At 37.3% G+C, this 18,152-nt stretch overlaps 2 protein-coding genes across 5 annotated transcripts in view; both read right to left on the bottom strand.

The window, feature by feature from the left end:
* Sycp1 (synaptonemal complex protein 1) overlaps positions 1-4,963 on the bottom strand; it is a 127,323-nt gene extending 122,360 nt beyond the window's left edge. For 2 of the 4 annotated variants that reach the window (XM_078027064.1, XM_013362682.4), the window contains exons 1-5: positions 4,842-4,963; positions 4,353-4,485; positions 3,068-3,152; positions 2,844-2,887; positions 2,622-2,678 (exon numbers count right to left, since the gene is read on the bottom strand). In XM_078027064.1, coding sequence (XP_077883190.1) covers positions 2,622-2,678; positions 2,844-2,887; positions 3,068-3,152; positions 4,353-4,460 — 294 coding nt within the window. In that variant the 5' untranslated portion in view covers positions 4,461-4,485; positions 4,842-4,963. Of the gene's footprint in view, positions 1-2,621; positions 2,679-2,843; positions 2,888-3,067; positions 3,153-4,352; positions 4,543-4,841 lie in introns of all 4 variants that reach the window. The other 2 variants (XM_040287345.2, XM_040287346.2) reach the window with 2 other exon arrangements.
* Positions 4,964-6,413: 1,450 nt separating this feature from the next.
* Positions 6,414-18,152, bottom strand: part of LOC101962886 (bile acid receptor) — a 39,247-nt gene continuing 27,508 nt past the window's right edge. Inside the window, exons 9-11 of the mRNA XM_005334944.2 lie at positions 9,955-10,080; positions 9,693-9,806; positions 6,414-7,478 (exon numbers count right to left, since the gene is read on the bottom strand). Coding sequence (XP_005335001.2) covers positions 7,231-7,478; positions 9,693-9,806; positions 9,955-10,080 — 488 coding nt within the window. The 3' untranslated portion in view covers positions 6,414-7,230. The remainder of the gene's footprint in view (positions 7,479-9,692; positions 9,807-9,954; positions 10,081-18,152) is intronic.

Raw genomic sequence — 18,152 nt, 5'->3', positions numbered from 1 at the left:
AAAAGAATAGTGAACAGAAGACATTAATTCATTGAGCCCAAAGTTTTACTTAGATTTTCTGAATTTTTTAATCCACATTATATTGTAAAGATCAGAGGCATTCCTGTTTGGGGCTTTCTTATGTTTTTATTACTACATTATAGTTATACACGATATTTTAGCATAATCATACACGCAGGGAACATAATTTGCTCCGCTTAAGGAGCCAATACTTCCTCTCTCTCTCTCCTCCCTCCCCGCCCCCATCCAACTCCCCTTCCTCTACTCTATGGGACTTCCTTCTATTCATTTATAGTTTTTTTTAATTGGTGCTTTACAGGTATACATAAAGGTGAAATTCACTTTGGTAAATTCATATATGTACACTGCATAATTTGGTAAATTTCATTCCACCATTCCTCCCTTTTTCTGTTTGGGTTTTTTTGTGGTGGTTGTTGTTGTTGTTTTTTTTGTTTTTTTTTTTTTTTTTTTTTTTGGCAGTGCTGGGACTCAAACTCAGGATATAGGGCATGCTATGCAAATCACTTCCCACTGAGTGACACCCTCAGCTTTTCCCCACCCACCACCCACACCAGTCCTGGGGAGTAGACTAAGGGGAGATAACACTCCCAGCCCATTTTATTTTGAAACAAGATCTCACTCTGTTGCCCAGACTAGCCTTGATTTATAATCCTCCTGCCTCAGCCTCTGGAATTATATCCCGGGATCATCAGACCCCTAGACCCTATCTTATTTTCTTCAACACATTTATTTCTGCTCACTTAGAGCTTTTTAAAGTTTTTGTTGCTGCTGCTGCTCTTGTTATTTTTGTTTTTATACTACTAGGGATTGAACCCAGGACCTCAGACAGCTCTCCAGCGAGCTCCTCCCCCAGCTCTTTTATTGAGACAGGTTCTCATCAAATGGCCTATAATTTATGAACTTTCTGCCTCAACCTTCTGAACAGCTGGGATATAGGCATGTGCCACTTCACCTGATAGTTTTTTGTTATTAAAATATCTGAATAGGTTCCGTATTTTAAAATTCTGTGATACTATTACCACAGTAGTACTTTATCAAGCCATGAAATTTTCCTTCATTTAAAAGACATCTAAACCAGGCACAGTGGCACACACCTGTAATCCCAGCAGCTCAGGAGGCTGACACAGGAGGATCATCAGTTCAAAGTCAGCCTCAGCAATTTAGTGAGGTCCTAGGCAACTCAAGGAGACCCAGTCTCTAAATGAAATATAAAAGGTCTGGGGCTGTAGCTCAGTAGTAAATCATGCCTTGCATGTGTGAGGCATCCTCAGCACCACATACAAATAAATAAAAGATATTATGTGTCTATCTACAACTTAAAAATCATGGCATTTACAGGTAAACAGATGGCATTGGAGAGATAATACTAAGTGAAGTTAGCCAGTCCAAAAAAAAAAAAAATGCCAAATGTTTTCTATGATATAAGGAGGCTGACTCATAGTGGGGTAGGGAGGGGGAGCATGGGAGGAATAGATGAAATCTAGATAGGGCAGAGGGGTGGGAGGGAAAAGGAGGGAGCATGGGGTTATAAATGATGGTAGAATGTGATGGACATTATTATCCAAAGTACAGTATGAAGACACAAAATTGATGTCAACATACTTTATATAAAACCAGAGATATGAAAAATTGTGCTGAATATGTGTTATTTATATGTGCGTATATATATATATATAAAACAAGACTTGTAATTCATTCCACTGTCATTTATTTTTGTTTATATCAATAAAAAAGAACCTATAGTTAAATTGTATTGAGTAATGTGAGTGAATAAAGCACTGAAAGGGGAAAAAATGTGTGTGTGTATGTATATATGGTAATATATATATATATATAAAAAACATAAAAAAGGGCAGGGGATGTGGCTCAGTGGTTGAGTGCCTCTGGGTTCAATGCCCCACATCAAAAAAAGAGAGAGAGAGAGATCTATACACCTTAAGAACATTTTTATAACTAATATCAAAAGTACAATATGTCAGCTGGACATGGTGGCACATGCCTGTAATCCCTGAGGCAGGAGGATCATGAGTTCAAAGCCAGCCTCGGCAACAGTGAGGTGCTAAGCAACTCAGCGAGACCCTGTCTCTAAATAAAATACAAAATAGCACTTGGGATGTCACTCAGTGGTCAAGTGCCCAAGTTCAATTCCTGGTATCCCCCCCCCCAAAAAAAAAGTATTTCATATCCTACAAATTCCTTATATAATAAATTAGCCAAATGATCAGTTATGTCTACTAGATTATTTTGTAAAATACTGGCTTGATTCTTAGCCATTTCACATACTATATCCACTTTCCCTCTTCTAGTCTTGATTTCTATGGTTTAAAAAACTGCACTCCACACCCAAAAAAATCAGTTACCAAAAAAAAAAAAAAAAGAAAGAAAGAAAAAGAAATTGCCCCTAAAAACTGAAAGTTTTACAACAAAGTACAGAATCCTTGTGTTTCAGAGATTTTAAAAGACAAAACACAGCTTTAAAGAATACATTGTAAAAACATTAATCAATATTAATCCCTTTAAAGTTTCAAAAGAAAGATATATATACAAATAATAAATCATACTCCAATTATAAGAAAGTTTATAAGAATGGGAAATCTAACCTCAAAATCAGAGCCTTTTAGTCCTTCCTGATAGTGGAAACTGCCAGAATTATCAACCTAAAAAATGAATATTTCCTATAAAAAAATATTTGAGAGCTTCCAAATAACAACAATTAAAAACATAAGACTAGCAATCCAACAACTAAAGAGTTTTTTTCTTCTTTAAATAAGCAATTCAATACCTAAATAGATTATATCTATATACTCTTAAGATTAACTGACCTGCTCAAGCATGGGCAAAAAGTTAACTTTTTGTAAAGCAGGATCTGCAAGTTAAGAGACAACTAATATTAGATAAGCCAACATGTTATTTTAACATGAATTATTACTTCTAGTTTAATATCAAGGACATCAACTTAATATTTATATTATATTTTCAACAACTGGCAATGTATATAATAACATGATTCTCTATAAGATGATATATTGTTAGTCTAGGCTCCTACCTGAATCAATGTTTTCCCCATTTTTGGAGAGATTAGTTGTTGCAAAAGGAAAACCAAAATCATCTTCAATACACTTGTTGAAACTCTAAAAATACAAAAAAGTTCTTAAGTATATTGCTTCACACCACTGTGATATATAACAGTGAAATACACAAATACGTGATATACATCTGCTCAAAGAATTGACTGTAATTATAAATCCTTTAATATACACAAAGTTTAAAATACCAAATGCTTTTGCTGTGTTAACAAAGCAAAACTTTTAATTAGGTATTTTCACTAATAAAATGAAACTAATGTATAAATTAACACAATCTTTGTAGATATTTGTAATTGTAATTTATTGGGGGGGGGACACCAGGGATTGAATTCAGGGGCGCTCTGCCACTGAGCCACATCCCCAGCTCTATTTTGTATTTTATTTAAAGACAGGGTCTCACTGAGTTGTTTAGCACCTCGCTCTTACTGAGGCAGGCTTTGTACTTTGAGTCTCCTGTGTTAGCCTCTCCAACCGCTGGGATTACAGACTGGTGCCACCGCACCCGGCTAGATATTGGTAACTTTAACTAGTAGTATGGAATAATATTAGGAGTTTCCTTCATTATGATCTTCGCCTCAACAGAACTGAGAATTGTCTTCAACTGAATAACATGTAAATGATATACTCTTTGGTTACAGCAGCCATAAGAAATTTTAAACTACAGCATATAAAATTAAAATAGTAACTGCATCATTCCACCTCCAATGAAAAGTACATGCGAATTTTTTTTAATAATTCAATAGTAGAAAAAGCTGCTTTACGTGAGAAATTTGGTATAATTTCTCCTTTTCGTGAGACCTTTACTATATAAGCGAATTTCCATCTTTACCCTACCCACCAGGAAGCTCAGAGCAAAACCTGAGGCTCAGCCACAACACAAATTGTCATCCCTATGGAGGCATTTGTTCAAACATTTCTATTTTCCCTTGTAGGATTTTCTAATTTTCCCCTACTTATATTTTGCTGCAGGGGCCTTATGAGTTGCCTACAATCGTTTAAGGCAGGAGGTCAGATTGCCCGCGGAGGCTACGCAGCCGAGTTCTAGAGCAGCAGCGATGCGTTCTCTACTGCGCCCGGGGACCCCGCCCTTCATCCCGTGCAAAGCTCCTGAAAGTCCTTGGGTTAAATCCGACCACACTTACCGAAAAGGGGGTTAAAAAAAAAAATCACAAAATACTGCCACTCCAAAGTCCACTCTGCCTCTTCCGCCAGAAGTACAGGATGGCCACTCGCTTGAAAACTCACCTTGAAGAAATTGGCGTCCCCTCCCAGGGTCTGGGGCTTCACTGCCGACACCTGGCTGCTGCTCAGCCGCGGCGGCACGAACAGCTTGAAGGGCTTCGGCTTTTCCATTCCGTCCTCCAGCCCCGAGGACCTCCTGCCCGGGAGGTGGAAGGCAGGCGTCCGAGGTGCCCGGGTCAGGGCACGGCAGGGTCTGCAAAGGGCGCGGCTCGCTCCCGGGGCTGGAGGCACGGCCCGCGTGCGCGACCTTCCCGAGGGTCCCGCCAGCCCCCCGCCGCCAGCCGCCACGCCGGCCACCCACACCAGCTACCAAGCCGAGCCCCGCATGGCGGTGCCCGTCCGCGCCCTCCTCAGCGCCCCAACTAAAATGCACCGCCCGCCCTCCACCACCAAGGCCAGGGCGGCTGACGGAGTCGGGAACCGCCCTATTATCAGGTCGCCCTCGCCCCGGGTTCCATCCTCGGGAAAGGAACTCGGCACACCTGCCCTCACCTTTGAAGAACAAGCGGGTGGCCACGGGCTGGGTGCCGCGTGAACTGCCGTCTATGAGGGCAGCAGAAAGAACCAAGAGCTTCCGCCTCCGAACCTCGGAAAAGGCGGGAAATGGCCCCACCTGGGCGGCCACACCCGACCGAGCGGGGCCGGCGACTGGCAGTTTAACGGCTAAATAACGGTCCCCCTCGGAGTAGACTTCCGGGTCGCAGAGCTTTGTCTCGCGAGATCTCCCTTTTCACGAGGAATGATTCATTCCGGGATTCTGTTCCTTCGAAGAGTGGACGTTCTGGAAACTTCTGCCATTGTCAAAGACGCCTGAGAAAGACTGTCAGGCGCGAGGATAGACGAGCTGGGAGGGACGCGGCCCTGCCTGCCCCCTAAGCGCTCACAACCTTAGAAAAGTAGAAGGGGTTCAAATATATATATATATATATATATATAGAGAGAGAGAGAGAGAGAGAGAGAGAGAGAGAGAGAGAGAGAAGGCTGTGCGCGCATTTAAAGGTGGGATTTATGTAGAGTCATGAAGGTGGCTCCGGAGTCTGGTTTTGTTATTGCGTCAGTCGAGAATAAAAGAGTGAATAGTTGGTTAGATGAGCCAGAGGGGAATCCTAAGAGAAGGCTAAGAGTCGGTGGGCAAAGGCGCTGGGGTTTAGACGTCATGGATGGGGATTTTCAAGATTTTTTTTTTTTTTTTTTTTTTTAGTTATACAGGAGCACAGTCTCTTTGTTTATTTTTATGTGGTGCTGAGGATCGAACCCCGGTCTCAAAAGCTCTACCGCTGAGCCACAACCCCAGCCCCAATTTTTGAAGAATTTTGAATGGAAAGGGTGGTATGATCCGGTTCAGAAGAAAATCTGCATTGTGAAGAACGGTTTAGGAGTTTGGGAAGACAGTTTCAATAGCCTGGGTGACAAGAGGACCTGGGGTCTGACGAGGGCAGTGGACATGAGGAGGTATCATCTGAAAAAGGTATTTAGGAAGTAAAACGAATGGTGTCTTAATAGAAGAGAGACAAGTCAAACATGAGTGCCTGGTTGCAGGCTTAGCTAAGAGAGATTTCATTAGCATGGTACCTAGGTTTGAGCAATAAGATAATGCATTACATTTTGAAGATACTGGCTTTGTTAGAACTTTCTCCAGATATCATCTGATGCTTCTCCAAAGAACTTTAGCAATTTTTTTTTTTTTACTTTTTAAAACTTTATTTTGTTTACTTTTTTTATGTGGTTGCTGAGGATTGAACCCAGTGACACATGCTAAGCAAGCGCTCTACCTCGGAGCCACAACCCCAGCCCTAGCAATATTTATACAAAAAAAAAACCTTTTTGTATAAATTTACTAGACAACAGTTTCTAATAAAAGTATAAAATTTTCCAATTGGAAATGATGATCCGGTTTGCCTCCCTCATTTGACATTTTTTAAAAACTGCATCTAGATGTCCTTTTGATAAGACACTCCTTCCAAGAAATGATGCCAATAATATACACAAAGTACCCCTAGGGACAATAATTGATACATATAATTAACACTTTTAAGTCAAGACTATAAATTCAATATTCCAATGTTTTAAAAAGTTTTACATAGTGAAAATTTTAACTGTGGTCTAGTTTTCTTTATTGAAAACCAAAATACTACCTCTGGTCATATCATTATTTAAGTCACAGGTGTCACTCACTTTTACAATCTTTGGAAACAATTATGCCAACACAGTTTCTTGGTTCATGTATTTTATGTGAACTTTATTTTTAACATATTACCATCCTATACCTGTAAAGACTAAAATATTTGTGAAAAGTCACTGTTTCTACAAAAGATGTTAGCAAAAATGTTAAAATGTTATCTCCCAGAATGAGAAGTAAATCATGCTAAATTTCCCAATTAAAACATTTTAAAGAGCTGTTCTTTTGATTTTTTAAGTATCTTTCATCACAAATTTTCCAATTTACTTTATTAAAGACCTCTTTTTACAAAGACATTTAAAATGTTAGTTCCTTATTCCATCAATCTGGCATTAATTAATGAGATAGAAATTGACTTGTTTTAATTACAATCTTTTTCACTAGATAACCTTTTTATGTCTATAAATTATGTATTTTCAACTAAATGAAAAAGTAGAGTTTCTTCAGATGATAACTCTTATAGTAATTTTATTTTGGAGAAACCATGCAGAAACAATAAGAGTTGCTTGTTTTGAGTCCAATCTTGAAAAGAATCCAAGGTGTCCATTTAGTGATAGAAGGATTTCACTAAACTTGATGAGTATTGATGATATCCATTTTATGGTGATATATTGGTAATATAGTTGTCATGTTAATGTTTTTCAAATTAGTCATCCAATTTAGGTACAGAAAAATCAAGACAAACCACAACATTGTAAAATTTCAGCAATGTGAGTACACATTCCATTTCTCAGAAAATAAATTAATAAATTTGGGGTGCTTTGTTTTCCAAGTGCTAAGTATTTCTGAGTAGTTGTGATTCAGAGTTCTCAGTTCAGTTAGCCTCCCTATGAGATGAGCAAAATGCTGTGGGTTTTCTGCATGGTGAATTTTTGAATATTTATACAAAATTTGTAAAATTGGTTCTTGTAAATTCTCCACTTGTTGCTTATTTTCAAGACATGGACGATCTGAAAAACATTATTATATTCATGTTAATGTATATTGGAAAGTGGTAGAAGATAATTAATTCATTTTAAGACAATGCAGTTTTTAAATAACAAACGTTTGCTGAACCTTTAACATATGCCAAGCATTAAGATAAGTAACTTTCTGGGCTGGGGTTGTGACTTAGAGGTAGAGCACTCACTCAGCAATGTGTGAGGCACTGGGTTTGATCCTTAGCCCCACATAAAAAAATAAAGATATTATGTCCACCTATAACTAAAAAAATATTTTTAAAAGGTAAGTAACTTGCCTCTGTGCATTATTTTATTTAATCTTTACAATACTCCATTAGGGCTGGCTTGGTGGCACAGGCATGTAATCCCAACTACTCAGGAGGCTAAAACAGGAGGATAACAAATTCAAGGCCAGTCTGTCTCAAAGTAAAATTTTTTAAAGGTCTGAGGGATGAGGCGCAGTAGTAGAATGCTTACCTAGCATTCCTGAGACCCTGGGTTTAATCCCTAGTACCTACAAAAAATATATTTGGGGGGGGGGTTGTAAGTTCTATTTTTATCATCATTTCTCAGATAATCTTGAAACTTAGAGCATTAAGTGATTTTCATGAAGTCACATAAGAATATAAGAGCAAGCAAGGGCTTACTTGAAGTCTTAAATTATTAATTTCCCAAGACCAACAGTAAATAAAAAGCAGAGCTTCTTAAGAACTTGCCTATAAAATATAAGTGCCAACCAAGAATTTCATAGTACTTGGACAGCATTTATTCATCTAGTCATTGTGCCAGAGATACAACAATGAACATAATAGGCAAAATTTCTCCCCCTCATTGAGCTTATATTCTGGGTTCAGGAGAAGTAGGGGAGGAAAGAGGCATATACATATTTTTAAAAGTAAAAATACAACATAACAGATGTAATGTAAGAGAAATAAACAGGAAAAGAGATAACAATTTATTTTTTTGTTTGTTTATTTATTTTTGGTACTAAGGAATTGAACCCAGGGTGCTTAACTACTAAACCACATCCCCAGCGCTTTTTATTTTTTATTTTGAGACAGGGGCTTGCTAAGTTGCTTAGGGCCTTGCTAAGTTGCTAAAGCTGACTTTGAACTTGCTATCCTCCTGCCTCAGCCTCCTGAGCTATTAGAATTACAGATGTGCACTACCACACCAGGAAGGGAAAGTAGCTATTTTTAAAAGACTGATCAAAGATAAAATGACACTTAGCAGAGATTCCAAATGGTGAAGGAGGGAGTCATATGTCTATCTGGAGGAAAACATTTCCAGGCAAAAGACTTATCAAGCATAGTAGAACCTGTGGCAAGAAAATTCTTGAAATTTCCATGGAACATCTGTGTCAAAAGCAATGTGCTAGGCAACTCTGTTGTGTCCCCTCTCACCTTGAAAGAGTTATGTTTATATACACACTTAAATAAATACTACTCTTACACTCATCCTGGGGGAAAAAAAGAAATGTGCTAGGATGATGGAGTAAAGCAGAGATAACAATAAACAATAATAGAAAGAACTGTGGCTTTAATCTGTGTAAAATGGAAGTAATTGAAGGACACAACAGAGGAATGATCTGACTTATATTTTCAAACAATTCCCCTGGCTTCTACATAAAGAATAGATTCTAGAGAAGCAAGCACAGAATTACGAAAGTCAGTGAGGAAAGTAGTTTTGATTAGGGTGTTAGATAGAGATAGTAAGAAATCATTAAGTTTTAGATATATTTTGAGGATTTAGCCAAAATGATTTGTTTTGTATTTGATATGGATCTAAGAAAAAGAAAGAAACAATTTTGGTTTATGCAGCTTAAAGATAGCAATACCAGCTGGGGATGGTGGTTCACACCTGTAATCCCAGTTACTAGGGAGTGGAGAGAACAGACCTAAATTTGACCATAGAGAACTCATGAGTAAGAGGAGACAAATAGAAGCAGCAGCATAGACAACCCTATTAAAAATATTTTTTCTATAAAGTGGAACAGAAGAATGGAAGAAAAAATGAATGGGAATGTGAGGTCCAGAAGGCATTTTTTTAAGATGCAAGAAATTATAACATGTTCATAAGCTTAAAGGAATGCTCCCATAATAAGAAAATTATGGTAAAACAAAATTGCATTTGGATGCAAATGATAATTTAATAACTACCAACTTTATGATTTCATTGCCCAAATTTAATCCAGGTTTTTACTGCTTGCTGTATGGTTTTTACCTGAAAAAAGCACAGCCATTGCTGCAAGTAAAGCATATTCAGTATTAGTTATATAAAGTCCGCTGATTCTTCTGTAGAAGTAAAACAGTGAGGTAATAAATTCTTCAGTAATACCTATGAAGATTAATATAAAAACATTTTCATTTGAACATAGTGCAGAATCAAATATTATTATTTTCTCAACATAGTGTAAGAAAATGAAACATTATGTCTAACAATTTTTTCTATCTTATATAATAGTTTGTATTATGTGTAATATTACCAGTTAAAGTAGCCGAAGGACAGTCTTCATTCCAAAATTTGTCCATAGAATAAATAACACTTCTATCACCACTCTGATTGTGACCATTCAATGTATGAGCTGCATGATTTGATAGTCTCATAGTACCTAGTAAAAGGGAAAAATATAAAGCCTGACTTTTTTCTCTTTATATAGATAGTAAATTAAATCTCTTTCAGAATCCAGAATGGCAGTTAAATGAGAAACATTCTGAACAAATGGTAGCTCATATATATAGAGAGAGATTGTATAGAAGGCCCTCTAAATGTGTTTTCCATGATGCCATATGCTAAACACAGTGGCTTTTTTTTTTTTGGTGTTGAGTATTCAATCTAATGTCTTACCACTAAATTAAGTCCCCAGCCCTATCTGTTTTTATTTTGAGACAGGTTCTCCATACATTGCTGAGAGTCTCAGTTGCTGAACTTGATCTTGAATTAGTGATTAGACTGTCCCCTGAGTCACTGAAACTACAGGTGTTCACTACTGCCCCCAGCAAGGATGACTTTCTTTAGGTTGGATTCAAGATGGTAGACTAGAGGAAGGCTGCATACATGTTGCTCTGTGACCTTTGATTCAAGGAGCAGAAATACTGCTTCTCTGCAAGGTGGATCAAAGAGGGATTTTATTAAAACTCAGTATTGGACAGTCAGTGTTTTAGAGACTCAGAAATTCGGGTCCATTAAGAAAGAAAAAAAATTACATTGGAGTCAAGCTTGAAGGCTATAGAAAATAACATCCCCCAAGAAAAGAGAAATGACAGCCACCAGGGAGAAAAGGAGGACAGTGTGATCAGGGAGGGGAGGAGAGGAAGGCAAACATTAGACCCTGAGCTATGGGCTTTCATCCTTTCTCAAAGATATTTATCCCAGTAACAAGGAGTTTCAAGCTTTTACAACTGTTTCCCTGAGATGAGTTTCAAGCTTTTACAGCTATTTTCCTGAGTTAGATTTTAACCTGCACAACTAGTTTCCTGACTGCCCAGCCAGCACATCCCAAGTCTCTAATGATTAAGTCACACTAAACATTCTGCTATGATTAACTCTCATTAAAACCTATGAAACACAGACTTCCTCTTGTAACCAGTCACCATTTTTTCCCCTGAAAATATGCCATGTGCTTAAAAAGGCAGCTTGCTGATCTGTGAGGTCTGCTCCCATTTTTAGTTATTTTTGCTTACAAAGCTGGTTTGAGCAGCAGCAGTACCAGTGCTGGTTCAACACAGGAAGGAGAACTCAGAGAAGCACAATGGACAGATTTAGTATAGAAAATCCGAAGAGCAGAAAAACAGCCTTCCCTTAGCACTGTACACTGGTGCCTGAAAAGCACCTCATGTTTCCCAACTGACCATGGAGAGCTGAGGCAGTAGCTATCTTGAGGTGGCCATGTTGTAGCTGCTGCTGAGGAAACAGGAGATTTAAGCAAAGATGGGTTCACAGTCCTGGCAAGTGCCTGCCTTATGACCTAGAGAAGATCATACTCAAGGGGATTGAAGTAAGAAAAGTGAAAGGGTCAAAACTCTGGCAGCTCATGAGAATAGCTGAGTTATAAGTGTGAAAACACTCAGGGGCTAAGCCTGCGAAGACTGGAAAGGCTGTATTTGTGAGCAGCAGAGTAGGTGAAGGATTGGCTCCTGGATCCATTAACAGAATCCTATGGAGACTCCTGAGATCCAGACTCTCAGCAGAAACTGGCAACTAGCAGGCTTTAGGGGTATGTTGATCTAATCTCTCCAGAGCAGATGCCACCCAATAAAACTTGTGAGGTCTAATTAGACCTAAACTCCACCTTCTAGAACTCCACTCATAGAACTCTGCAGCAGTCCCACCCTGGGAATACATCTTTTCTTCTGCCAACAAACTCTATTGTTCCCTCTTCCACTCTTTCTTTAATTTTTCACTTCTATTTTTTCTACTCCTTCCTTATACTATCACATCCTACATCTGTTCTGCATTCTCTCTATTCACATTTTGAAATTATTATAAACTCTTTTTTCAGCCTTCTTATCACATTTTCTTTCGTCTTAATTAACTGCATTCTTAACATCTTTTAGCACTAGTTGGTTTGTACAATGCCTGCCCCCACCACTAATGCTATTGCAATTCTTACTGCTGTGAATGTTATAGTTGACCTGTAGTTTGATTTAATACCAGATATAATACAGGATTACTTATTGTTTTTTCTGATGGCAATTGCTGGGATCCTACCATTTCTTGGTTTTTGTGGCAATTAATTTATAGATGTCATAGTAGGAACCAAGTATTTAGTTAATGCTGTATATTGTTTGCATTGATTATTGCTATTATTTGCTTCCCCCTAATTGGTGAGGTACTGGAAACCTACAGGGATACTACAAGTTCACAGGGTAGAAATTCTGCTGCTGAACTAAATTCAACCAAAAGACAGCACACCTTGCTCCACTTGAATTATTGACACTCAATCTTCAGCTATACTTCACCTCAAATAATAGAAAAGACAAAAACCCAAATGAAAGACCAGGCCCCAAGTAGAAACAGCTAGATGTGGGCTCCCATATCCCATCTATGGACATCCATTAACATAGAGGAAACAGTGAAATAACAGAAAGCCTGTGGATACCACATATATGAGGGGATCTCAATCCAGATCACTCTAGGACACTTTAGCAACTGAAGAATGTGCCCTAAGAAAGGAGCAATCAATGCATCAACTGAGCAAAAGAGCAAGACCTGTGAAAATAGGCAAACAAAATTCCTCCAAAATCCACAATCCCACAACAAAGGGACCTACTGATAGTGAAGTAGATGAAAACCCAGAAAAAGATTGTAAAAAACAGCCAGGTGCTTGGGGCCCACCTGTAATCCCAGCAGCTCAGGAGCCTGAGACAGGAGGATCACAGGTTTAAAGCCAGCCTCAGCAATGGCAAGGCAATAAGCAACTCAGTGAGACCGTGTCTCCAAATATAATACAAAATAGGGCTGGGGATGCAGAACAGTGGCCAAGTGTCTCTGGGTTCAATCCTTGGTACAAAAATAAATAAATAACAGAAAAAACTGATTATCAGGGCTGGGTTGTGGCTCAGTGGTAGAGTGCCTGCCTAGCACGTGTGAGGCCCTGGGTTTAATCCTCAGCACCACATAAATAAAATAAAGATATTGTGTCCAACTACAACTAAAAAGTAAATATTTTTTTAAAAGCTGATTATCTCATGTTCAATGAACTAAAACAAGAATTAAGGAAGGAATTAAGAGAGCAAACATACGAGATAAATTCCATTTTAATAAAAATAGAAATAATGAAAAGAAGCCAAGCAGAACTCCTATAAAATAAATACAAGATTGATCTAATTATAAACTCACTTGAAGATATCAGTAACAGACTAGATGGCATAGAAAATAGAACCTCAGGCCTTGAAGTCAGAATTTCAAGCATTGAAGACTGGCTATATGATCTTGAATACACAGAAGGCAGTAAGGGGAAAAAATATAGAACATGATCAGAATATATAAGAACTCTGGGACAGCTTAAAAGATCAAACCTGAGAATCACTGGGATAGAAGAGAACTCTAATGGAGATACACACCAAAGGAATAAAGAACATTTTCAATGAGACTTTCATCAGAAATAATTTAGACATCCACATATGGGACACTTAAAGGTCCCCCGATAGCCAAATGAGAAGCTTACTGATACATATCATAAGCAAAATGCCTTACATAGAAAATAAGGAAAGAATATTTAAAACTGAAAGAGAGAAATAACAGGTCACATTTAAAGGCAAACCAATATGGCTCACTTCTGATTTCTCTACTTAGACTCTAAAATCAAGGAGGCCCCGGAATGAGATATCCCAAACCCTAAAAGAAACTAACTGTCAGCCAAGGTATAATCAGCAAAACTTAGTTTCAAATTAGAGGGGGAATAAAAACATTCCATGACAAGAATAAACTAAAAGAATTCATGATCACCAAACCAGCACTACACTGAATACTCAAATTTCGCACATAGGAAAAACAACAACAAAAAATTTTCCATGCCTGGTGTGGTGGTGCACACCTGCAATCCCAGTGACTCCAGAGTCTGAGGCAAAAGGATCATGAGTTCAAATCCAACCTCAGCAAAAGCAAGGCCCTAAGCAACTCAGTAAGATCCTGTCTCTAAATAAAATTAAAAATAGGGATGTGGCTCATTGGCCAAGTACCCCTGAGTCAAATCCCCAGTACAAAAAAAAAAAAAAATTCAAAAACCCAAACACAGTGGAAGTTCAATAAAAGGATGATCCACTAAATGAAAAACAAGGCAGGATTAAAATATAGCAAAAAAAAATGGCAGGAAACCATGAACACATATCCATACTAACACTAAATGTTAATGATCTCACTTTCCCAATTAAAAGATACAGATCAGCAAAATATATCAAAAAACAAAACCCAACTATATGCTGTTTACATGAGATGTATCTTATAGGCAAAGATACCCACAGGCTAAAGGTAAAAAAGTGACAAGAAGTATTCCAAACATATGGTCCAGGAAAACAAGCAGGAGTAGCTTTTCTCATATCTGACAAAGTACATTCCAAGAAAGAATTAATCAGAAAAGACAAAGAAGAACATTACATTCAAGTAAAGGGAACAATCCAACAAGAAGATATAACTATAGTAAACATTTATGCCCCAAAGTTCAATGCACCCAATTACACACAAAAAAAAATATTCCATGACATTAAATTCCACATAGACCCCCAACATAATAATTCTGGGGGATTTCAATACACTCTTATCACAAGTAGGTCATCAAAACAAAAAATCAACACAGATATCTCAAACCTAAACAAAACTATAAATCAAATGGACCTAACAGCTTAAGAATATTCTATCCCCAAATAGCTAAATTTTCCTTCTTCTCAGCTATGCATGAAACTTTTTCCAAAATAGATCATATTCTAGGCCACAAAGCAAATCTTAGCAAATATGAAAACATTGATAGAATACCATGTATTCTATCAGATCATAATGAGATGAAATTAAAAATCAAGAGCAAGAAAAATAATAGAAACCACGTAAACTCATGGAGATTGAATTATACTTTCATAAATAACGATGTATCAAAGAGGAAAAATGAGAACAGAAATCAAGAAATTCTTAGAAATGAATGAGAACAAAGACACAACACATCAAAATCTCTTGAACAGTAGGAAAGCAGTTCTAAGGGGCAAATTTATAGCACTGAATGCCCACCTTAAAAAATTAAAGGAATCCCAAATAAATAAGCTTTTTTTCTACCAAGGCTTTAGAAAAAGAAGAACAAGGTAACCCCAAAACAGTAAAAGACAGGGATTAATTACATCAGAGCCAAAATCAATGAAATTGAGAATAAGAAAATAATACACCAGATCAAGGTAATAAAGAATTTGTTCTTTGAAAAGATAAAGAAAATAAACAAACCCTTAGCCAAACTAATAAAAGAAAGAATGAAAAAAAGCAAATCAACGAGATCAATGATGAAAAATGAGCTATTACCACAGACCCCTCTGAAATCCAGAGTATTTTCAGACCAAATTTTGAAAATTCATGCTCCAGTAAATATGAAAATATGAAGACATGAACAAATTTTTAGATACAGATATATGACCTACCCAAATTGAACCAGGAAGATATGGAAATACTAATTAGACCAATAAAAAGTAACAAAATTGAAACAGCAATTAAAAGACTTCCAAAAAAGAAAAGCCCTGAACCTAATAGATTCTCAGCTGAGGTCTACTAGACCATTACAGAATAACTAACACCAGTCTTTCTCAAATTATTCTATGAAACTGAATGAAAAAAACACTCCCAAATACATTTTATGAGGGCCAGGTGTGGTGCTGCACACCTGTAATCCTAGCAGCTCAGAAGGCTGAGACGGGAGGATCACAAGTTCAAAGTCAGCCTCAACAACAGCAATGCAGGGGCTAGGGATGTGGCTCAAGCAGTAGCGCGCTCGCCTGGCATGCGTGCGGCTCACATAGAAACAAAAGATGTTGTGTCTGCCAATAACTAAGAAATAAATATTAAAAATTCTCTCTCTCTCTCTCTCTCTCTCTCTCTCTCTCTCTCTCTCTTTCTCTCTCTCATCTTTAAAAAAAACAGCAATGCACTAAGCAACTCAGAGAGACCCTTTCTCTAAATAAAATACAAAATAGGGCTGGAGATGTGGCTCAAGGGTTGAGGGTCCCTGAGTTCAATTCCTAGTACCAAAAACAAAGAAACCTCCCCCCCCCCAAAAAAAAAAAACATTTTATGAAACTAATATAAACCTGATTCCAAAACCAGACAAAAATGCATCAAGGAAAGAAAATTATAGACCAATATCCCTGAGGAACATAGATGCAACTATTCTAAATAAGATATTAGCAAACCACATTTAAAAATATATCAAGAGTTGGACACAGTAACATGCACCTATAATCCCAGTGGCTCAGGAGGCTGAGGCAGGAGGATCACAAGTTCAAAGCCAGCCTCAACAAATTAATGAGGCCCTAAGTAACTCAGTGAGACCCCATCTCTAAATAAAATACAAGAAATGGCTGGGAGTATTGCTTAGTGGTTGTGCCCCTCGGTTCAAACACTGGTACCAAAAAAATAAAAAGTAAATCAGGAAGGTAATACACCACAATTAAGTGGGTTTCATTCAAAAGATGCAAGATCAGTTCAACATACACAGATCAATAAATGTGATTCATTATTTAAACAAAACTAAAAACAAAAATCATAGGATCATGCAGGAAAAGCCTTTGATAAAATTCAGTACCCATTTATGTTAAAAATGCTAAAAGTTATCAATCGAGGGAAGTTACCTCAACATCATAAAGGTCATTTATAACAAACCAAAAGCAAACATCATACTAAATGGATAAAAACTAAAAGCATTTCCACTAAATTCAGGAACAAGACAAGGCTGTTCACTCTCACCTCTCCTATTCAATATAGTCCTCAAAACATTAGCCAGAGCAATCAGGCAAGAAAAGGAAATCAAAGGGATACAAATAGGAAAAGAACTCAAGCTATCTCTGTTTGCCCATGATATGATCCTATATCAAGAAGATCCAAAAAAAAATCCACCAGAAATTTCTAGAACTTATTACTGAATTTAGCAAGTAGCAGGATACAAGATCAATGCCCATAAAACAATAGCTTTTCTGTATCCCAACAGTGATTCAGTCAAGGAAGAAATCAGAAAAACCATCCCATTCACAATAATCTATAAAAAAAAAAGAAAGAAAGAAAGAAACTTGGGCATTACTCTAACCAAGGAGGTAAAAGAGCTCTAAAATGAAAATTACAGAATACTGAAGAAAGAAATTGAAGAAGATCTGAGAAGATGGAAAAGTATCTCAAGTTCTTGAATAGACAGAATTAATATTGTCAAAATGGCCACATTACCAAAAGCAATATACAGATTCAATGCAATCTCCATCAAAATACCAATGGCATTCTTCACAGAATTAGACAAAAACAAATTTTAATTCATTTGGAAGAATGAGACCCAGAATAGCCAAAGCAATATTAAGCAAGAAAAGTGAACCAGGAAGCATCATAATACCTGATTTGAAATGATACTGTAGAGCTGTATTAATAAAAGCAGCATGGTACTGACACCAAAATAGACATGAAGAACAGTTGAATAGAATAAAATATACAGACACACCCATAACCCTCTAGCCATATGATATTTCACAAAGGTGCCAAAAACAAATCTTGTAGAAAAGACAGTCTTTTAAACAAATAGTACTGGCAAACTAGATAGCTTTATGTAGAAAAATAAAATTAGACCCCTATTTTTCACCCTACACTCAAATTGGAAAAGAACTGGATTGGATCAATTGAAATGGATCAAAGACAAAATACAGGGTCAACACTCCATCACAGAGGTGCTGGCACAGACTTCCTTAACAAGACTCCCAAAGCACAAGAAATAAAACCAACAATCAATAATGGGATGCCATTAAACTAAAAAGTGTCTGCACAGTGAAGGAAATGATTAAGAGATGGCAGAGAGAGACTACCGAATGGGAGAAAATCTCAGCCAGCTGCTCCTTCAATACAGGATTAATATCCAGAATATACAAAGAACTCAAAAAACTTAGTACCAAAAATCAAATAGTCTAATCAATAAATGGGCAAAAGAACTAAACAAAAATGTCTCAATAGAAGAAACAC

Source organism: Ictidomys tridecemlineatus, chromosome 11 (assembly GCF_052094955.1).
Source record: "Ictidomys tridecemlineatus isolate mIctTri1 chromosome 11, mIctTri1.hap1, whole genome shotgun sequence".
Classification (NCBI taxonomy): Eukaryota; Metazoa; Chordata; class Mammalia; order Rodentia; family Sciuridae; genus Ictidomys; species Ictidomys tridecemlineatus.
The sequence above is the reverse complement of the archived record's forward strand: the minus strand, read 5'-3'. Positions and strand labels throughout refer to the sequence as shown.